Source organism: Odocoileus virginianus, chromosome 6, assembly GCF_023699985.2.
Source record: "Odocoileus virginianus isolate 20LAN1187 ecotype Illinois chromosome 6, Ovbor_1.2, whole genome shotgun sequence".
NCBI classification, from domain to species: Eukaryota; Metazoa; Chordata; class Mammalia; order Artiodactyla; family Cervidae; genus Odocoileus; species Odocoileus virginianus.
The window spans coordinates 58,489,233-58,503,817 of NC_069679.1; the positions used below are offsets into that span (position 1 = coordinate 58,489,233).

Consider the following 14,585-nt stretch of genomic DNA (forward strand, 5'->3'; position numbering starts at 1 on the left):
ACTGAAGCTAAGTCGACATGAGAGGAGGAAACTTAGATATGATAGAAAACAGACTTGATTCTATAAAATTTAAAACTTATGTATGTAAAAATCTTCTAAATAAAGAGGTAAGTGACATACAGTGAGAACATATGAAAGGAATATGATAGATTCATTTTTAAATATAAAAACTTCCATAAATTAGTAAGAAAACATAAGAGGAAATTGATAAATATTCAAAGAATGTAAGACTCTAGAGAAGAGGAAATAGAGTTTATAAGATATCAAATTGAATAATTTAAATCTTGCTAGTTACCATGGTAATACAAATTAAGATAAGAATAATATATCTCCATTTAAAAACTGTTCTTGCTGAAATACTTCTATTATCTAATTTCAGTGAAAGTTGGGTGACTGACTATGGTTTTTATGATGGAAAGAGATCTCTTTTGGATTGCATTTCAGTAGTAATTACCAAGAATCTTAAATAATTATGCTTTTTGGCTCAAGAAGTTACTCTTATGTCTGACTGTATATCATAATGAAATAATTCAAAGTCAGGGCATATATATATATATATATATTTATATATATATATTTCATATATATATATATATATATATATTTCATATATATATATTTCATATATATATATTTCATATATATATATTTCATATATATATATTTCATATATATATTTCATATATATATATATATGAAATTTTTTGGAGTGATATATTTCTATCTATCAAATAGTGAGTATATAAGGAATATCCTGAATGTTTACCAACAGGAAATGATAAAAGAATAACGGCATATGTACAGTCATTTAAAATATAATTATGACGTCTATATGGTAGTATAGTAAGGCATTTGTGACCTGATTACAATGGAAAATCTGGAATGAAACAATTTAAGATTTTAGCTATGTGTAGTATATAGGAAAAAAATAAGGGGATAGTAAAAATGAAGTTGTCTTAAGTAGGATTCTTTGTGTTTCCCTTTTATTTTCCAGTTTCTGTAAAATGTGCTTTCATAATTTAAATTTGTTATCCATTGACTTTGCAATAAAAAGTTAAATATGTTATTGAGACATAGATTCACAGATATTTGAGTCAAAGTGATGACCTGAAAGCTGGACGTTGTATTCTGTTTTAGGTGTTACCCAATGTAGATATTGACAGCATCTCTAATGGTAGTGCTGATGTTGGTCTATCTCCTTCTAGTCCCAAAGAAGCATCTTCTCCTCCTTTGAGAACCTGGATACAGGTATTATTTAGGAATGTATCATATATCCTTGAACAATCTGATTATAGATTTTAACTGTTGTTCTGTGCAAAGTCTCCCATTATAATATATTTTAATCATTTAGGTTCTAAGGAAGAGATTCAAAACAAATTTGAAATTGCTTATGAACTTGAAAAAAAGAGTTTGATTAAGACCTTTACATTTACCAACATTTTGAAAGTGATCATCCTTAGTGTAACATTTTGGCTACTTAAGCTGTAAGATTCATATGTGAGGAAAGAATTTCTGTCTTTTTGGAGAAGAATCTTGATTTAAATGGGAATTATATTATAGTTTCCCTGAATGTGAATTTGTAATGACAGTTGGAATTCATGTTTTGGGATGTTGCTTTGTCGTCAAACTATTGACATGATACAAAAATATGCATTTCTTTCTAGTAATATTTATTTTCTTCTTGTGACTAAATGACAAAATTAGGACTAGCACTGTAACTTTTCCTTGGATTTCATCTGTTGTAAGCAAATTTAGTCATTGAGCATATAGTTTTAAGGAGAGGAAGAACATCAATTTTTCACAATCAAAAATAGTGAAATAGAGTGACCCTGAATGCCGTTTGTGCCTGATTTAATTTTTCATCAGTATTTCTTTTAACTCGAAGTTTATTAGAACATATATAATTTCAAATAATGATTTTTTTAGACTATTAGTCATTGTGTTCTAAGGAATTGTCTATTGTGGTTTTTGATAAATAGGTTATATATTGTGAGGCCTGGAGGCTAAATTTGTAAAATAATTGTTTTCTTTATTTTTTTATAAATTATTTGATTCTTTAGCTGTCTTTTTTTGAGTTTGTGTATGTGTAAACTTATATATCCATATAAACATTTTTCTTTAACTTTAGGAGAAAAATCACAATAATTAACTTGATCAGTTAACTTAAATTGCATTGTTGATGGAGTCCTTGATAGAAAAATTGATACCTAATTTTTTATAGCTGTTGAAATGATAACTTAATGACTTTAAGACTAGCTTGGATTTCATTTACTAATTACATCGTTTCTGAGCAGGATATCAACATAAAAAATAGAGGCATGTAATTATAAGCTTATTCTGTGGGTGGTATTACAGTAAATTAGGTATAATTTGCAACAAAAACTTTCTGAAAATGCTTTCTTAGACTCCAGAATTTACGAAGGCAGATGAAGAAGAGGTGAAGTTTCCAGGAACGAACTTTGATGAAGTAATTGATATTGTACAGGTAACAAAGCTTAGCAATCCTGTGAATTTATTTTTCTAGTATTTTTTCATGTGACTTGATTATCTTATTTTTTTTAAACTTAAATTTTCTTTTTATGCTGCACTATGTAACATATGAACTGCCAGGGGATTACCCTGAGACTTTTTTGTTTTTAAGATCAGTTTTGGGTCACAGAAAAATTGAGAGAGATGTACAAAAATTATCTGTATGTTCCCTACATCCACACATGCATAGCCTTCCCCATTATTAATATATCCTAACAATTTTAATTTGTTAAAGTTGATGTATCTACACTGACACATCATATTCAAAGTATGTAGGTGATCTTATGTTGTACATTCTATGGATTTGGAAAAATGTATTCATCATTATGCTGTTATACAGAGTATTTTCTCTGCCCCCAGGTCCTCTGTGTTCTATTTATCCTTCCCCTTACCCACCCCTATCCGTACTGTCTTCATAGTTTTGTCTTTTCCAGAATGTTATATACTTGGAATCGTATAGTATGTAGCTTTCTCAGATTGGCTTCTTTCTCTCAGTAATATTTACTTAAGTTTCCTCCATATCTTTTCATGGCTTGAAAACTCATTTCTTTTTAGCACTGAGTAATATTCCATTGTCTAAATGGAGCACAGTTTATCCATTCACCTACTAAAGGCCATTTTGGTTGTTTACAAGTTTTGGCAATTGTGAATAAAGCTTCCATAAGTATCTGTGTACAGATTATGTGTGGACATAAGTTTTTAATTCCCTTAGGTAGTTATCAAGGAGCACAATTGCTGGCTTACATGGTAAAAGTATCTTTCCATTTGTGAGAAACCACTAAACTGTCTTGTCATCTTGGTGTACCATTTTGCATTCTCATCAACAATGAATGATAGTTCCTGCTCTTTCATATCCTTGCCAGCATATGGTATTGTCAGTATTCCAGCTTTTGTCTATTCTAACAGGTGTGTGATGATATATTATTGTGTATTAATTTGCATTTCCCTGATGGCATATGATGTGGAGCATCTTTTCAAATGCTTGTTTGCCATCTGTACATCTTCAATGAGCTGCCTGAAGGTCTTTGGTCCAACTTAAAGTTTGGGTTCTTCTCTTATTATTGAGTTTTAAGAGTTTTTTGGTATATTTTGGTTAACAGTCTTCATCAGATGGGTCTTTTGCAAATATTTTCTCCTAGTCTGTAGCTTATTTTCTAATTCTCTTGACATTCTTTTTCAAAGAGCAAAAATTTTTAATTTGAATGAAGTCCAGATTATCAGTTAGTTTTTTCATGGGTTGTCCCTTTGGTCTTATATCTAAAAAGTCACCTGATGCAAAGAGCTGACTCATTTGAAAAGACCCTGATGCTGGGAAAGATTGAAGGCAGGAGGAGAAGGGGATGGCAGAGGATGAGATGGTTAGATGGCATCACCGACTCAATGGACTTGAGTTTGGATAAACTCCGGGAGTTGGTGATGGACAGGGAGGCCTGGCATGCTGTGGTTCATAGGGTCGCAAAGAGTCAGACACAACTGAGCGACTGAACTGAAGTAAAAAGTCATTGCCATAGCCGTAGTCATCCAGGTTTTCTCCTGTGTTATCTCTAGTTTTATAGTTTTGAATTTTAATTTTAGGTCTATAATCCGTTCTGAGTTAATTTTTGTGAAGGGTGTAAGCTCTGTGTCTAAATTTAGTTGTTTTGCCTGTGAATGTCCAGTTGTTCCAGTGCCATTTGTTGAAATGACTATCTTTGCTCCATTGTATTGCCTTTACTTCTTTGCCATAGAATAGTTGACTGTATTTATGTGGATCTATTTCTGGGTCCTTTATTCTGTTCCATTGATTTGTCTTCTCTTTTGCCAGATAAAATAACTGCCTTGATTATTGTTGCTTTATAGTAAGTCTTGAAGTTGGATGTTGTCAGTCTTCCAACTTTATTCTTCACCTTCAATATCATATTAGCTCTTCAGGGTCTTTTGCTTCTCCATATAACTCTTAGAGTAAGTTTGTTGATATCTCCAAAATAACTTGTTGAGATTTTTCTTGGAATTACATTGACTCTGGAGATCAGTTTGGGAAGAACTGACATCTTAATGTTATTTAGTCTTCCTCTCCATGAATATGGAATATTTCTCCACTTATTTAGTTTTTTATTTCATTCATTTGAATTATATAGTTTTCCTCATAGATCTTGTACATGTTTTGTAGATTTTATACCTAAGTATTTCATTTTAAGGGAGCATGCTAATGTAAATGGTATTGTGTTTTTAATGCCAAATTCTACTTGTTCATTGTTGATATATAGGAAAGTGATAGACTTGTGTAGTTAACCTTGATTCCTACAACCTTGCCATAATTGCTATTTAAAAACGGGAGTCTTTTTGTTGTTTTTTTCTAGATTTTCTACATATATAATCATGTCATCTGCATATAAAGGTAGTTTTATTTCTGTATATCTTTAATTTTCTTTTCTTGTCTGATTACATTAGCAGGGACTTCTTAGTGCAATATTGAAAAGGAGTGGTGAGAGGTGATGACATTCTTGCCTTTTTTCTGATAGTTGAGTATCTTTTGATCATCAGTATTATGTTATAGTGCTTTGAGAAGCTTCCTTTTACTTTGCAGTTGAATATATTTTAAAATTATGAGGTTGTTTTTCTATAGTACAGTGTTTATGCTTTGTTGCTCAGCCGTGTCGGACTCTTTGAGACCTCCATGAACTGAAGCCCACTGGGCTCCTCTGTCCATCGAATTTGCCCGGCAAGAATGTTGGAGTGGGTTACCATTTCCTCTTCCAGGGAATCTTCCTGACCCAGGGATCGAATCTGCATCTCTTATGTCTCCTGCATGCAGGCAGATTCTTTACCCGCTGAGCCATCAGGAAAGCTTTATCACCTAGCTACCTCCATGGAACTTGATTGTTGTTTCCCGCCTGCATCTCATCTCCCTTGCTTCCTACTTCCTTTTTCTTCTTTATTCCCTTTGGTTTTCTCCTCTGCAGTCTGTTCCTTCTTCTATTACATTTGTCTGTTTTAATTTCTGGATTATTGACAAAGTTACTGCTTAGTTCATATTGAGGAAAAAAGTTGGGAGGGGTCTGAAATTCAAGAGAAGAGCCCATATAGCAGGAAGAGTTATAGAAATGATAGAAATTATTAAATAGAGAGAAAAATTAGGAGGAAGTAAAATATTAGATTGGTACAAAACTAATTGTGGTTTTGCATTGTTAAACTTTGCCACTTGATATTGCAATATATTCTTAAATGTAGTTATGTTATACATCATTTTAATGCACATTTCTTGCTTTATGTTTTTTTCTAATGAATTATTACTTACTCTTTATATGTATTTTAGACTATTGAAATGATGTTAGACAAAAAGCAAATTCAAGTGATTTTCTTATTTGAGTTCAAAATTGGTTATCAATCAGTGGAGACAACTCACAACATCAGCAATGCATTTGGCCCCTGCTATTCCTGTGGTCATGTATGGATGTAAGAGTTGGATTGTGAAGAAAGCTGAGCGCAGAAGAATTGATGCTTTTGAACTGTGGTGTTGGAGAAGACTCTTGAGAGTCCCTTGGACTGCAAGGAGATCCAGCCAGTCCATCCTAAAGGAGATCAGTCCTGGGTGTTCATTGGAAGGACTGATGCTGAAGCTGAAACTCCAATACTTTGGCCACCTCATGCGAAGAGTTGACTCATTGGAAAAGACCCTGATGCTGGGAGGGATTGGGGGCAGGAGGAGAAGGGGACGACAGAGGATGGCTGGATGGCATCACCGACTTGATGGACATGAGTTTGAGTAAACTCCGGGAGTTTGTAATGGACAGGGAGGCCTGGCGTGCTGTGATTCATGGGGTCACAAAGAGTCGGACATGACTGAGCTCCTGAACTGAACTGAACTGAACTGAATGAATGGTAATGAATGTAAAGTGCAGTGGAACTGCTAATGAATATAAAGTATAGTGGTGGTTCGAAAAGTTTTGTAAAAGAGATGAGAGCCTTGAAGAGGAGGAGTGTAGTGGGCAGCCAATGGAAGTTGACAACTAATTGAGAGCAATCATCAAAGCTGATCCTCTTACAACTACATGGGAAGTTGCCCAAGAACTCAGTGTCGACCATTCTATGGTCATTTGGCATTTGAAGCAAATTGGAAAGGTGAAAAAGCTTGATAAGTGGTTGTTTCATGAGCTGCCTACAAAGGAAAAAAATTCATCTTTTTGAAGTGTTACCTTCTCTTATTCTACACAACGGTGAATTGTTTATTGATCAGATTGTGATGTATGACGAAAATTGGATTTTATACAACCAGCAACAACCAGCTCAGTGGTTAGACTGAGCAGAAGTTCCAAAGCACTTCCCAAGCCAAACTTCCACCAAAAAAAGTGTCATGGTCACTGTTGGGTGATCTGCTGCTGGTCTGATCCATTACAGCTCTCTGAATCCTGGCAAAACCTGTGCATCTGAGAAGTATCCTCAGCAAATTGATGAGAATACACCAAAAACTGCAATGCCTGCAACAAGCATTAGTCAACAGAAAGGGCCCAGTTCTCCACAGCAACACCTGACCACATATCACACAACCAATGCTTCAAAAACTGAATTGGTCTATGAAGTTTTGCCTCATCTGCCATATTCACGTGACCTCACCTCAACCAACGACCACTTCTTCAAGCATCTAGACAACTTTTTGCAGGGGAAATGCTTCCACAACCACCAGGAGGCAGTAAATGCTTTCTAAGAGTTTTTTGAATATGCTAGAGGAATAAACCAACTTGTTTCTTGTTGGTAAAAATGTATTGATTGTAAGGGTTTCTATTTTGATTACTAAAGATGTGTTTGAGCCTAATTAGAATGATGTAAAATTCAGGTCCTGAAACCACAATTACTTTTGCACCAACCTATATAAAGGATGGGAGAAAAGATTATAGATCATAGAGACTACTTGAATAATGATGTGTCAGTAGACTTTCAAGAAGACATTTGTTCATGTTTCTTAGACTTTCAGAACTAAGACCAGCTTTGTTTATCATAAAACAAAACCTTATTTTAAATATTAAGAGATATGTAATATATTAATGTTACTTGCTCACTAGTATGTTTTCTCTTGTGAGCTCCACATGAATGTCTTGAAGGAAAGAATATTATTTATCTTTATGTTCCTAATGTGTAGAAGTGACATTTAACAGCTGTTCAATGTACAAGTGAAAAACATTATAGAAATAGCAAAGAATCTGGACTTCAAAGAGGAGTGTTTCTACCCTTGCTCTGCCACTTAATAGCTATGAACTTCATTTTTCAATAGGAGAATATTATTGAGTTACACTTTTTAAAGATCCTTAACTTTTTTTGAGGTACATACTGGATTATTTACAGATAAAATTGTATGATATCTGTGATTTACTTCAAAAAGATATGTGAAAGGGAAAGTAGATGGGGAAAGTATTAGATGAGATAGAGCTGGTTATGAGTTTGTAATTTTAAAGTTGGGGAACAGGTAGGTGAGATTCTTGTAATTTATATATAGTGCTTTTTTTTTAGCTTTAATGTGTATAAACATGTATATTTTTCATAATAGAAAGTTTATAAATTCCGGAAATGACACTGGATCATGATGTGATGGCACAGTTAATGTGTATGATAACCTAGCTGCATTTTTGCTGTTTGCTTGCTAAGTCATATCCGACTCTTTGAGACCCCATCGGTCTCATAGCACATCAGGTTCCTTTGTCCTCCACTATATGTTCCATAAGAGTAACAGCAATATTTGGAAGTATCAATTTTACTATGATTATAAATTAATAAATATATAGGGGGAAATGTTAGTATTGTTTTATACAGGAATAACCAAGTTCTCTAGTTTGTTTTTGACTATTTAAAATGAATATCAGGTTTTAAAAGACAAAATAATTGTATAATTAGAGTTTCTTTAATGTGATTTATATGACAAATGTGTATTATAAATAATGTGATACCACCAAATTAGAAAATGATATTAATTTAGAAGTGTTGGTTAATTCACCTACTTAAGTTCCCCCTACCTATATTTGTCATTCAGTAAGTGTTGAACAGTTACTTGAATATAATAGTTCTTTTTTTAATCATTACCAGGAAGAAGAAAAATGTGATGAACTTTCAGAATACTCTGAACCAATTCTGGAATTTAATAGAAGTGTTAAAGCTGTTTCTACAAAATATAATGGCCCTCCATTTCCGCCAGTTGCTTCTACTTTTCAGCCCACTACTGATATTCTGGATAAAGTAATTCAGAGAAAAGAAACATTGGAAAATAGCTTAATTCAGTGGTGAGTTTTTAGTGTTATTGGGGTGAACAGAATTGTAGTAGCAAGTATAAGTAAAATGTGTTAAGTTTTGGTTGAATATCTTCCTTGTCTCTTTTTGTTTATTAAATTTTTTCTTTGCTGTACTAGTCACTGGACACTAATGTGATGCTGACGGTTTAACTGTTGGAGATATTATTTCTGTTCTTGAATATTTGTACTTAGACTGTCTGTTATGGCAAAAGAGGCTATTGTTGAGTGACAAAAGCATTAAAAATGTTCACATTCTTTAATCCAGTGGTTCATTTCCAGAAATTTATCCTAAGGAAATAATTCTACCAATAGGCCATAGAATACTTATCATTTGTATTGTAGTGCTTACTGCAAATAAGGCATTGTTTTATTATGTATATAAACTTACAAAATCTATAAAAAATACCTATTTTTACCTGTGAGAAGCCTTAAAGAAGTTACGGAATAAACTATACAACTGACTATTAATAGAGTTAGCAAGATTGGGTTTAAACGGATATTTAATGATATAGAAAGATATTAATAACATACTGGTGCATAAATGAAGGAGGATACCAGGGATGCAACCATAGTTTAGAAGAGTTCACTCAAAAATGAATGTGCCTGGGAAAAATAGTGAAAAATAATACCAAATTGTTAATTAACTTTGTTTATTTCTGAATCTGAGATTGTGAGTGAGCTGTCTCTTTTTTTTTTTTTTTTTAGCATTTATGTTTTCTCTGATTTTTCTACCATGAACATTGTTACTTGCATAACAATAATAATAGTTAAGAAGCCTGTTAGCTTCTCTAAAGAAATGTACAGAAGCAGTCTCCCATTGTGTTTCCTTTCCTTTTCCTCTCCTACTTTCCCTTCCTAAAAATGACCTTGAAAATAAATTTTTTCCCTTTTAAGAGGAAACCTACCTGTGTCGCAGTATATATATTTACTTCTTTGAAAAGAGTGCAGCTGATCTTTTCTAGCTTTGATCTTGTTGGGGTTTTATATGTGCTTTCAGAGTAGGGAACCCAACATTTTAGGTGCATGATATGGCAGGTAGTCATTGACCTAACCTTATTTTGAATTTATGAGTTCTTTTAAACTTTTCATTAGACTGATCAGAAAGATTTTAATTTCATAAACTATCTTTAACACAGAGATTTGATGTGTTTTGCTTGAAGATATTGTTGAGTTTTGTCTTCTTTTCCAGGTTCAGCTTTCAGGATGACTACTTTCACGTGTAAATTTTTGTGTCTGTGGGTACCAGTTATTTTTAAGGGTGATATTTCTAACCATTTGTGTATTTAAACTAAATTTAGGAATCCTTAACTTTTTTCCCTCAGGGTGGAACAAGAAATAATGTCAAGAATGATCTCTGGGCTCCTTCCAATCCAGCAGCAGGCCACCGCTAACACCAGTGTCTCAGTCAGTGAAGCCAGTGAGCCAGTGACTTCTGACATTGGCAAGTAAAGTGAAATCTTTTAGCTTTTTTTGTTATTAAAAGACAAAACCTTCAGGTCACTGCAAGTTTATATATTCTAGAAATCACGTAGTCCTTAGTTGACAAAAGGTAAAAGTCCTCTTCTTTTCAGTATGACTTCTCAGTTCTCTGTAGAGGAAGTTATTTCTCCCTTACCTTCTTATTCCGTACTGTAGCGTTCAGATTATTCTACCAGCCTCTGTCCCCTTACCCCTAAATCTCTGTTATTTCCTGTAGCACGTTGTGTATGTGTATCTTTGTTATAGTAACTATCAAATTGTATTATGATTGGTTTGTATATCTGTCTCACTCACTAGTTTTTAAATTACTTATAAATAAGGTTTTTTCTCATTTAGAGCCTAACTTTTCTTAAAATTAATTTATTTATTTTAATTGGAGGCTAATTACTTTATAGTATTATAGTGGTTTTTGCCATACATTGACATGAATCAGCCATGGTGTACGTGTCTTCCCCATCCTGAACCCCCCTCCCACCTCCCTCTCCATCCCATTCCTCAGAGTCATCCCAGTGCTCCAGGCCTGAGCACCCTGTCTCATGCATCAAACCTGGACTGGCGATCTGTTTCACATATGATAACATACATGTTTCAATGCTGTTCTCTCAAATCATCCCACCCTCGATTTTTCCCACAGAGTCCAAAGGTCTGTTCTTTACATTTGTGTCTCTTTTGCTGTCGCTCATATAGGGTCATTGTCACCATCTTTCTAAATTCCATATATATGTATTAATATACTGTATTCTGACTTACTTCACTCTGATTAATAGGCTCCAGTTTCATCCACCTCATTAGAACTGATTGAAATGCATTCTTTTTAATGGCTGAGTAATATTCCATTGTGTATATGTGCCACAGCTTTCTTATCCATTCGTCTCCTGATGGGCATCTTGGTTGCTTCCATGTCCTGGCTATTGTAAACAGTGCTGTGATGAGCATTGGGGTACACGTGTCTCTTTCAGTTCTGGTTTCCTCGGTGTGTATGCCCAACAGTGGGATTGCTGGGTTGTATGGCAGTTCTAGTTCCAGTTTTATAAGGAATCTCCACACTGTTCTCCATCATGACTGTACTAGTTTGCATTCCCACCAACAGTATAAGAGGGTTCCCTTTTCTCTGCACCCTCTCCAGCATTTATTGTTTGTAGACTTTTTGATGGCAGCCATTATGACCGGTATGAGATGGTACCTCATTGTGGTTTTGATTTGCATTTCTCTGATAATGAGTGATGTTGAGCATCTTTTCATGTGTTTGTTAGCCATCTGTATGTCTTCTTTGGAGAAATGACTGTTTAGTTCTTTGGCCTCTTTTTTGATTGGGTTGTTTATTTTTCTGGAATTGAGCTGCAGGAGCTTCTTGTATATTTTTGAGATTAATTCTTTGTCAGTTGCTTCGTTTGCTATTATTTTCTCCCATTCTGAAGGCTTTCTTTTCACCTTGCTTATAGTTTCCTTCATTGTGCAAAAGCTTTTAAGTTTAAGTAGGTCCGATTTGTTTATTTTTGCTTTTATTTCCATTACTCTGGGAGTTGGTTCATAGAGGATCCAGTTGTGATTTATATCAGAGAGTGTTTTGCCTGTTTTCCTCTAGGAGTTTTATAGTTTCTGGTCTTACATTTAGATCTTTAATCCATTTTGAGTTTATTTTTGTGTATGGTCTTAGAAAATGTTCTAGTTTTTTTCTTTTACAAGTGGTTGACCAGTTTCCCCAGCAGCACTTGTTAAAAAAGATTGTATTTTCTCCATTGTATATTCTTGCCTCCTTTGTCAAAGATAAGGTGTCCATAGGTGTGTGAATTTATCTCTGGGCTTTCTATTTTGTTCCATGGATCTATATTTCTGTCTTTGTGCCAGTACCATACTGTCTTGATGACTGTAGCTTTGTAGTATAGTCTGAAGTCAGGCAGGTTGATTCCTCCAGTTCCATTCTTTCTGAAGATTGCTTTGGCTATTTGAGGTTTTTTGTATTTCCATACAAATTGTGAAATTATTTGTTCTAATTCTGTGAAAAATACCATTGGTAGCTTGATAGGGATTGCATTGAATCTATAGATTGCTTTGGGTAATATGCTCATTTTCACTATATTGATTCTTTTGATCCATGAGTATAATATATTTCTCCATCTATTTGTGTCATCTTTGTTTCTTTCATCAGTTTTTTATATTTTTCTATATATAGGTCTTTTGTTTCTTTAGGTAGATTTATTCCTAAGTATTTTATTCTTTTCGTTGCAATGGTGAATTCAATTGTTTCCTTAATTTCTCTTTCTGTTTTCTCATTGTTAGTGTATAGGAATGCAAGGGATTTCTGTGTGTTAATTTTATGTCCTGCAACTTTACTATATTCATTGATTAGCTTAGTAATTTTCTGGTGGAGTCTTTAGGGTTTTCTATGTAGAGGATCATGTCATCTGCAAACAGTGAGAGTTTTACTTCTTTTTTTCCAACCTGGATTCCTTTTATTTCTTTTCCTGCTCTGGGCTGTGGCTAAAACTTGCAAAACTATGTTGAATAGTAGTGGTGAGAATGGGCACCCTTGTCTTGTTCCTGACTTTAGGGTAAATGCTTTCAATTTTTCATCACTAAGAATAATGTTTGCTGTGGGTTTATCATATATGGCTTTTATTATGTTGAGGTATGTTTCTTCTCTCTCTGCTTTCTGGAGGGTTTTTATCATAAGTGGATGTTGGATTTTGTCAGAGGCTTTCTCTGCATCTATTGAGATAATCATATGGTTTTTATCTTTCAGTTTGTTAATGTGGTGTATCACATTGATTTATTTGTGAGTATTGAAGAATCCTTGCATTCCTGGGATAAAGCCCACTTGGTCATGATGTATGATCTTTTTAATATGTTGTTGGGTTCTGTTTGCTAGAATTTTGTTAAGGATTTTTGCATCTATGTTCATCAGTGATATTGGCCTGTAGTTTTCTTTTTTTGTGGCATCTTTGTCTGGTTTTGGTATTAGAGTGATGATGGCTTCATAGAATGAGTTTGGAAGTTTACCTTCCTCTGCAATTTTCTGGAAGAGTTTAAATAGGATAGGTGTTAGCTCTTCTTTAAATTTTTGGTAGAACTCAGCTGTGTAGCTATCTGGTCCTGGGCTTGAGATTTCTGATTACAGTTTCGATTTCCATGCTAATGATGGGTCTGTTAAGATATTCTATTTCTTCCTGGTTCAGTTTTGGAAAGTTATACTTTTCTAAGAATTTGTCCATTTCTTCCAAGTTGTCCATTTTATTGGCATATAGTTGCTGATAGTAGTCTCTTATGATCATTTGTATTTTTGTGTTGTCCATTGTGATTTCTCCATTTTCATTTCTAATTTTGTTGATTTGATTCTTCTCCCCCCCTTTTTTTTTGATGAGGCTGGCTAATGGTTTGTCTATTTTATTTATCTTCTCAAAGAACCAGCTTTTAGCTTTGTCGATTTTTGCTATGGTCTCCTTTGTTTCTTTTTCATTTATTTCTGCCCTAATTTTTATGATTACTTTCCTTCTACTAACTCTGGGGTTCTTCATTTCTTCTTTTTCTAGTTGCTTTAGGTGTAGAGTTAGGTTATTTATTTGATTTTTCGCTTGTTTCTTGAGGTAAGCTTGTATTACTGTGAACCTTACCCTTAGCACTGCTTTTACTGAATCCCATAAGTTTTTGGGTTGTTGTGTTTTCATTTTCATTTGTTTCTCTGCATATTTTGATTTTTTAAAATTTCTTCTGTGGTTTGGTGGTTAATTAGAAGCGTGTTGTTTAGCCTCCATATGTTTGTATTTTTAACAGTTTTTTTCCTGTAGTTGACATCTAATCTTTTTGCATTGTGATCAGAAAAGATACTTGAAATGATTTCAGTTCTTTTGAATTTACCAAGGCTAGATTTATGGCCCAGGATGTGCTCTATCCTAGAGAAGGTTCCATGTGCACTTGAGAAAAAGGTGAAATTGATTGTTTTGGGGTAAAATGTCCTATAGATACCAGTTAAGTCTAACTGGTCCATTGTATCATTTAAAGTTTGTGTTTCCTTGCTAATTTTCTGTTTAGTTGATTTATCCATAGGTGTGAATGGGGATTAAAGTCTCCCACTATTATTGTGTTACTGTTAATTTCCCCTTTCATGCTTGTTAGCATTTGCCTTACATATTGCAGTGCTCCTATGTTGAGTACATATATATTTATAATTGTTATATCTTCTTCTTGGATTGATTCTTTGATCATTATGTAGTGTCCTTCTTTATCTCTTTTCACGTCCTTAATTTAAAAGTCTATTTTATCTGATATGAGTATTGTGACTCCTGCTTTCTTTTAGTCTCCATTTGCATGAAATATCGTTTT

The 14,585-nt window shown here is 33.8% G+C and overlaps 1 protein-coding gene across 9 annotated transcripts in view; it reads left to right on the forward strand.

Annotated features, from left to right (window-relative positions):
- KIAA0586 (KIAA0586 ortholog) overlaps positions 1-14,585 on the forward strand; it is a 119,981-nt gene that overhangs the window by 36,506 nt on the left and 68,890 nt on the right. For all 9 annotated transcript variants that reach the window (XR_011488325.1, XM_070469412.1, XM_070469404.1 and 6 more), the window contains 4 exons: positions 1,138-1,248; positions 2,405-2,485; positions 8,584-8,777; positions 10,109-10,227. Coding sequence is in view for 8 of the 9 variants with exons in the window: in XM_070469412.1 (XP_070325513.1) it covers positions 1,138-1,248; positions 2,405-2,485; positions 8,584-8,777; positions 10,109-10,227 (505 nt within the window). In the remaining variant the exon portion in view is untranslated. The remainder of the gene's footprint in view (positions 1-1,137; positions 1,249-2,404; positions 2,486-8,583; positions 8,778-10,108; positions 10,228-14,585) is intronic.